General features: G+C 37.8%; 2 protein-coding genes across 2 annotated transcripts; one reads left to right on the top strand and one right to left on the bottom strand.

The window, feature by feature from the left end:
- Positions 1 to 2767: 2767 nt before the first annotated feature.
- On the bottom strand, positions 2768 to 3342 carry SARC_11340 (hypothetical protein). The gene has a single exon (XM_014294577.1). It carries the CDS (start codon positions 3114 to 3116, stop codon positions 2889 to 2891), a length of 228 nt encoding a protein of 75 aa, XP_014150052.1. The 5' UTR covers positions 3117 to 3342; the 3' UTR covers positions 2768 to 2888.
- A 3983-nt stretch (positions 3343 to 7325) lies between these two features.
- On the top strand, positions 7326 to 8685 carry SARC_11341 (serine/threonine protein kinase). The gene has a single exon (XM_014294578.1). It carries the CDS (start codon positions 7375 to 7377, stop codon positions 8308 to 8310), a length of 936 nt encoding a protein of 311 aa, XP_014150053.1. The 5' UTR covers positions 7326 to 7374; the 3' UTR covers positions 8311 to 8685.
- Positions 8686 to 8778: the final 93 nt, after the last annotated feature.

The following is an 8778-nucleotide window of genomic DNA, read 5'->3' on the forward strand; positions in this document are numbered from 1 at the left end:
CTATATATATATATATATATATATATATATATATATATATATATATATATATATATATATATATATATATTATATAATATAATATATATATATATATATGTATGTATGTATGTATATATCCAGGTACTACAATAACTTTGACCGTGGCAGCCCTTATTTGCGCGTTGCAGTCTGTCCTCTGACTGCAAAACTGGCCATGCAACACAGCTAAGTACTGCGGAGGCTGACACTGTTTTAGGGTTTTATGACACTGTTGGGTATATCCATGTGCTCATGTATATATTCAATACTGCTCATGATATTCATACTAGTCACATAAACCTCGATCCCCAGGCTTTACAAGACGTGGAAGACCACACTAGACACGCCTCCGTATCCATACACAACAGCCTTCTTCAAATCCACACCACACTCCCTCACGCCAGAACTGATGGCTTGGCAGAAACCAGTGGCATCTGTATTATATCCTTGCACAAAGTTTGGCTCGAGAGTAAGGGTACTGATGCGAGGCGTATAATCTGTCATCTCACCACATGCTAACATGCATGAGACGCCTTCTGGACTGCTGAAGATGTTTTTGAAAACGGCGCATGCGAGAGGCAATGTGGTATGGTATAAGGACGAGCACGTTCACAGATGAAACTGTGTAGCCACATGGGCAGTGAGACGTCTATTCTATCACAGTGAATAGAAGTAACATAGTAAATAAGTGTAATTTAGTCAGTAAGTGCAACAGAGTGAATAATTGTTACATTGTCAATAAGTGTAACATAGTGAATAAATGTAAGATGGTGAACAAGTGTAATATAGTGAATAAGTGTAACATAGTGACTAAATATAACAGTGGATAAGTGTAACATAGTGACTAAATATAACAGTGGATAAGTGTAACATAGTGAATAAGTGTAACATAGTGAATGAGTGTAACATAGTGAACAAGTGTAACATCGTGAACAAGTGTAACATAGTGAATAAGTGTAACATAGTGAATGAGTATAACAGAGTGAATAATTGTAACATAGTGAATAAGTGTAACATCGTGAACAAGTGTAACATAGTGAGTAAGTGTAACATCTTAAGTGTAACATAGTGACTAAATGTAACAGTGAATAAGTGTAACATTGTTAATATGTGTAACATAGTGAACAAGTGTAAAATCGTGAACTAGTGTTACATAGTGAATAAGTGTGACATAGTGAATGGGTGTAACAGAGTGAATAAGTGTAACATAGTGAATGAGTGTAACATAGTGGATAAGTAGAACATAGTGAATGAGTGTAACATAGTGAATTAAGTGTAACATTGTGAATAAGTGAAACATAGTGAACAAGTGTAACATAGTGAATAAGTGTAACATAGTGAATAAGTAAGTGTAACATTGTGAATAAGTGAAACATAGTGAACAAGTGTAACATAGTGAATAAATGTAACATAGTGAATAAGTGTAACATAGTGAATTAAGTGTAACATAGTGAATTAAGTGTAACATTGTGAATAAGTGTAACATTGTGAAAAAGTGTAACATAGTGAACAAGTGTAACATAGTCAATATGTCAAGCTGCTGAGTCTGCACGAGATTATGCGGTATCCGTTATAATGACTGCACTCTACGCCGATTAGCTATTACTGAGAGCTTCTTTGAGAAGTCATAACGACTCAGTAAACATGGTACTATTTGATACGAATCTCTGTAATCCCAGTAGCCGCGAACAAAATGCGAACGACCACTGCACAGACGCTTACAAAGCAACTACTGTGAAGGCATCGAAGAATGTCATAACCAGATTTGAGTTCCATAGTGTAGTATATATTGCTTATATAAGTAATATGGGTAAGTGTACTATTAGTAATACCTATAAGTAATATGTACCAGTTTACTATTAGTAATATGTATAAGTTTACTATTAATAATATTTTTAAGTTTACTATTAGTAATATGTATAAGTAATATGTATAAGTTTACTATTAGTAATATGTATAAGTAATATGTATAAGTTTACTATTAATAATACGTATAATTAATATGCACCAGTTTACTATTAGTATTATGTATAAGTTTACTATCAGTAATATTTTTTATGTTTACTATTAGTAATATGTATAGGTAATATGTATAAGTTTACTATTGGTAATATGTATAAGTAAAATGCATAAGTTTACTATTAGTAATATGTATAAGTTTACTATTAGTGATAAGTTTACTATTAGTAATATGTATAAGTAATATGGATAAGTTTACTATTCGTAATATGTACAAGTTTACTATTAGTAATATGTGTAAATTTACTATTAGTAATATGTACAAGTATTATAAGTGATATGTTGTCAAATACAAACTACTGCGGCCACATTCTGTTGCGCATGCATATATAAGAATCGGTACTCAATAGTAACACTTAATTCGTGGATATGCACTGCAGTTGTACATGTACTTGCCTACATACTACACGAAATGGACCATACCTGTACTATTGCGCACAATATTTGCAAGAGAATACAATTGTAAGCTGCTAAGAGTATGAGGATTTTGCATATATTTAAGTGCTAACATCTGTTATTTGTGTAAAGGCCATACCCTCACCTTAAAACAACCGCGGCACAACCAGAAATTTAACAATTAAACTCACTACACGATACGCATTCTTGATGCAAACAGTTCACATCGTATCAAACACATGATTAGACGAGAAACAAATTCATCAGTATATAGTCAAGATCCAGTCACTACACTGTACTGACCAAGATACAATGTACACAAAGCTTCACAGCAGTAGATGCCAACCTTTATTGTGCCGTCAGATCGGCGAACTATGGTGTTGACACTTTGAATTTATTGTGCCAATGGACCTATGTCATCCAAGCAGGCAATAATGCTGTGCTTAATATCTTTAGATATGCCCCCCCCCAATGCAATTCATACCCTTGAGCACGTTGGGAAAGTGCTGCGCATCGATCTTTCCGCTAGGGGACGATATGGGGATGTACGCTACATCCTTTTTGAGGATTTGCTGAAGTAAATAGTTGTACCTTCTGAGAGATTTAGGTCTCCCAGACGTGCTGATGAAGTACTGAGCGTTTGCGGTGATGGCCACGCTTGCGATGGTATCCTCTGACATGATGTGATAACGCCTGTGCGTGTTTCATTTAGAAGGCTATGTGTGCTATGACTACCCAGTCTCGACAGTCGACAGCTGGTTGTGGAGAGCTGTGGCCTATGCGTGCTACAGTCTCTCAGCCTCTCAAGTCTCAGGTGCAGCAGCCTTGACCTCTTGACAGCTCGTGATTGTCGGATATGTTTATGTAGAATTCCTCAATAAATTGGAAAAAGATGTTCGGGACCTCCTTTGTCTTGCCCTTTCCTATGCTTTGGTTTCCTATGATTAATATTATGAAATATTTATAGAAAGACAACATATTGTATTTATAATACCTTATTTATTTTTTAAATAAAACAAAAAACAAAATACAGTCAAACTTGGAATATTGTCCAGGGTCCGATTTCGGCCAAAAATTGGACAAAATTAGAGGTAGACAATAGTGTTCACATGGGGCCTGGGATCTTTTCAGGTTCATGTTGATTTGTACTGAGCCTGCAACATTAAAGTTGCTTGGATTGTTTTGATCGTATTCTCAAGACTTTAAGAGGTCAAAACGATCCTTCTGTTGTTCACTCGTGGTTTTGAACTCTTCATTGTCTTCATCACACTCATCGTGTATTTCCTTCTCAACTTCTAGCTCCTGCACCTCCCCATATGGTAGTATCGCTTCGATATTCGATAGTTGCATTTCGGTTGATTCATCAACTCATGTTATGGGCTCGTCGGGATTAAATATCATATAATATGACTTGAGCGTTGCTGTGAGATCAAGGATTTCGCTTTCTTCCCTAGATGTGATTCTCTTCGCATAATCGGGCGCATTATTTATCAGGTTGCCCTCCGGAAGACATGTTGATTTCAGCCAGCAATGGGCAATGCTTTTGGCTAGTTTCCCATATATCGTGTATGATACTAGCAGCATCTAAGAGGTTTGCAGATTGTCCGTCTACATCCTAAAATAGAGGTAAACAATAAGGAGGTAAACAATAATAGAATAGCTTTCTTTATTCTTGTTGAATTGTTTTTTTATTAATAGAAGGCTACGACGAAAACCAGAAGCCATTTCAAAATGGAGAAGAAAAATAACTGTGAACATAACTCCCCGCAGGGCGGAGTGAGCCGAGCTTGGTAGATTCATAATTTCGCGTTTTGAAATAAGAATATTTAGAATCCGGTCTGTGTTTGAAATTATTTGTTGTATATTACAGTACCGAACTATAAGATTCCACACAGTCAAAATTTGCTGGGTGTCAAAACTTGCTGGGCTTAGGGTTCCTATCACAAAATTTTTGTCAGGTCACAAAATTTGTGACATCGTGGGTCATTACCTATATCTGTTAACCAATAGTATCTGGACTCACTCAGTAAACCATAATTTCTATTGGTCCATTTATTTTCGATCTTTGACGGACCCTAGTACAAAGAGATAAGTTCCAACAAAAAATACAACGCATACACCCACCCTCAATCACAGCTCTTATGCTCTGCGGGGGGAAATAGGGCTCAGTAAATTGGGCAGTTGCAGCCGCAGCATTATATTACTGGGCCCCGTTATAATTGAATGTATTTTTAAATTTTTTTGAAATCCGTATTTTGCACCTTCTCGTAATCTATTTTCATAAAAATATTTTATAAAAGAAAAGGAATTTCGACGTAAATATTTATTTTTAAAAAGTAAATACAAGCACAACTTATTGTTGTTCGTTTAAAAAAAACCCCCCCCATATCAAAAGGATGATTGTTTGTATTCTGGCCCCCGTGTCCACCCCCCAGCAGAGTCTGTGAAAATGTAAGGCTGGTGCTTGCAATAATAAACATAATCAATGACCTGCGAGGCAGCGACCAAAAGTATTTTAAATTTTAAATTTTTGAATTTTACCAATTGGTAGTTGTATATATATCTTGTAAATAAAAATAGTCTTCATCCTTCTCAGTCCTCACGACTCACAGTCTCACGCAGTCAATCTTTTGTATTTCTATTTTTAAAATTTGGTGCATGCTCTAGAAAAAATGATACAAATATTCCTTCGTGACTACGTCTTCGAATTTTGACTTCCGAGTTCCGACTTCAGGAAGTTGTCCAGCCTGTGTTTCAGTCTTTCAGACTAACCTCAATAAGTTAGACGATTTGTGTATAAACGATGAACGTTTTACGTTTCCGGAATGATTTTTAAACGAACGATGCATATATTATGGCCTGAAAATAATTCGCAGTTTTGACTTGGTAAGTACACCTTGAATTTCGTTTTTGGCTACGAAACTTAGAAATTAGAAAGTGAGATCATATTTACCAACTGACGACTGCCATGACAGTTGACAATTGACAGATGACTCCATGGGACAGAATATAGCTGACCTGGAGAATGGCCCCATATCAGATTTCTGGACCCACTATACACTATAACGTTTAACGTTTAACATATACCTATTGAAAAATAAGCGTTCCAACGTTCAACGTGTTGAGGTTAGCTTTCAGACCGACTGCCAGTGCCAGTCGCCGCCAGTGTGTACACTCAGGCCAACACTGTACTGTGGTTGCAGACCCCAGGACCAAGGGCCAGGGCGGCAGGGCCCAAAGCCAAAGGGCCCACAGAGTAACATACGATACCCCACAAGAAGTCCACAACCAACCACCCCCCTGACTAAGTCCCTTACAGACTAACCTCCCCCCCCGCCCCTCAGTGCACTGAGAGCAGGGCCAGCACCCTACTGGGCACACTCTGGCATAATTATTATGCCTCCCTTCGTCATTGAAAGAGTCGAAGAGTCGGCGAATCGTCGAGTCGTCGACTCTTGTTCAAAGTCGATAAAATTATTTATAAAATTTTCAATCTCTCTATGGTTGATTGGTTGTTCACTAATAAATTCTAAACTCAGGTTCGTTCCATCCACTACTTCTTACTACCGCTAGCAGTACCGCATCCAACTCAGACATCAATCCAACTCAGGAGTTAGATCTCTGAGTATGTTTAAAAAAAACTATTCGTAAGAAAACATAATAAATAATAGCCGTCTAAACTGCTATTTTTGGGGCGTTTGTTAAAAAAAAAATCTCATTGAAATAATGGTTTTTAACCTTTTGTTTTGTAAAATTAAGGTTTTTTCCATAGCTTTTAGATTTTCATGAGGAACACGATGATATTCTAAACAGTGTATATATTTTCGTGTCGGGCCACAAGACGGAACAAGTCTCAAGTCTCAACTGCACACAACAAGCCCACAACAACACCAAGTTTCACAACTTTTCACAAGGCCGAGGGCAAGCACTTACATACGAGTTTTCTATAGAACCGAGTTACAATTTGTTGTTTTTTTCATGAACAATTGGTTGTTTTGTAAATATATTTTAAGAAAATTACTTCAGTCCTCACTCTTCAGGCTTCAGGCGTCAGGCTTCAGGGCCAGGCGCCTTCAGGACAGTTCAGGTCTGAAAGTACTTCCGTACGGTTTTAAATGCCAGAAAATTCTGGAGTATTCATTCGCTGGAATTATCATAATTTCTTGACCTAAAATTCCTCGTCTGTTAAAAATCTCTCTCTAGAGCGTTTCATTTTGAAATGCTTTGAAAAAACTTAGCCTCAGAGCCTCACAGGCTTACAGAGGTACCTCACAAAGAGCATCTGCTTTACCACTTTACCAAATGGGCTGTTTTCTGTGTTTTGGTATTTAGATTTTAGATATTATTTTAGTTTACTACTCTAATTTTTTATATTTTTAAACTAACATTCTATAACGGGCGTGTAATTCGCATGTAACTTAGGTCTCAGCCTCTCAGGGTGCGAGAAAAATAAAGTATCTATTGAATTCCCACAGGAATCCCTGACACTGCCCAGGAATCTCTGCTGAGACTGTGGACTGCGCCCTGCAGGCTGCAGGCTTCACTCTCGGGGCACTGCCTTTTTTTACATTAAAATAGGTAGACAGTTTTTGTCTATTTTGATTTTGATTTTCATATTGTATTTATAATTTTGCAATATAAATATTTATATCACCACAGACTCTCAGAGTCACAGACTACAGCGGACTTTATTTATTTATTTATTTTGAAGAAAAAAACAAAATTATAACATCGGTTTTGGTCCGTAGTACATGTATGAGTATAACTATGAATCTGCGGCCCATATGACGTGCATTTACTTTTTTACCAACTGCACTAATTACTGCAGTAGTAATTATAATTCTATATATATTCTGATATTCCATTTGAAGCGAGCATAGCGCTGTTCTCTCAAAAGTCATCTAAGTGTGTGTATAACATAATCAAACACTTACTATCATGACTACTGCTATTGCACCCGGGCGTCCTTTCTATAAATCTTCAGAATACATACCGCAGGCGAGGAAAGCAACTGATTTAACCGCCGCTTATCCTAGACAATACACTTCCGGATACCATTCATTGATCAAAGTATTGGAGGAAGGGTCTACATCGACGGTTTACCTTGGTGTTAATCCAAGTACAAATCAGAAAGTGGCCGTGAAGCGATTACTAGTTGATAAATTATCATATTCTGTTGCCTTTGGAGTGATGCAGCAGGAAATTCAAGCGCATCTAGCCCTTGCAGAGCATCCGCACAGCGCACGTTTGCTCTGTGTCGAATTACCTGGAAAGAGCGGCGGACCTCCGGCATTGGTATTTGAATTCTATGAACAGGGCGATCTACTTGGTTTCATACCGATCAACATTGGATTATCTGAGCACATTGGCCGGCGCGCGGTGAAGGGTATTGCGGAGATATTGAGTGACATGCATGAACGCTCGATGGTACATAGAGATATCAAAGCTGAGAATGTTTGTATAGGAAACGATGGATTAATGAAGTTAATAGACTTCGGGAGTACAATAACGTTGCAAGGTGGTGAGCACTTGATTTTGCCCCGAGACCTTACAGTGGGGACAGTGCCATACATGTCAGCAGAGTTATTGAGGGGTCGTGCGTTTCAGAATATGGATCTGATGGCTGTGGATGCATGGGCTTTGGGTGTTTTCTTATTCACAGTTTTGACGGGCCGATTTCCGTTTCAACAGGCAAGCCCTGCTTGCAAAGGGTTTGTCAGATATGCTGAGATCTGTGCAGGCGACAACAAAGAAGAGGAACTTGCACATCTTTGGCCCACGTTATCAGAGGACATGCTTTTAATCTGCATGGCCCTACTGGATTTAAATCCAGTATTGCGCATGACCGCAGGCGAAGCCTACGCGCTATTATAACTTATACTCTTTATTTTAAAACGCATACAGCGAGAATAGTCGGGCATCCTCTCTGCTAGTCATTTTCAAATATTTAGGAATTAGCGAACCCTCACCATCAGGAATCATACAAAGACTGGTCCAGTGATCCTCTGCCAAAGTCTCTGAGAAAAATCGAGCTATTAAATAAGAAAAATATTCATACATCCTATTTGGAATCAGAATTATTTTGGTGCAGATCAGCTTGCTACTGTTTACTTCCCCTTCTCGCTGGTGCAATACTCCATAAAGTTACGGAGGAATCATGACAGATATGGCAAACGACATCGAAAATTTCGAATGACAGCCACGACACATAGCGTACTACCTACCTATATATCTATCTATTTATCTCCCTATCTAGTTACCTGTCTATCTATCCATCTGTCTATCTATCTATTGATGTATGTATTTTCGAATCTATCTATCTATGTCTCTCCATATATAAAT

This window comes from Sphaeroforma arctica (assembly GCF_001186125.1).
Source record: "Sphaeroforma arctica JP610 unplaced genomic scaffold supercont1.1638, whole genome shotgun sequence".
Classification (NCBI taxonomy): domain Eukaryota; class Ichthyosporea; order Ichthyophonida; genus Sphaeroforma; species Sphaeroforma arctica.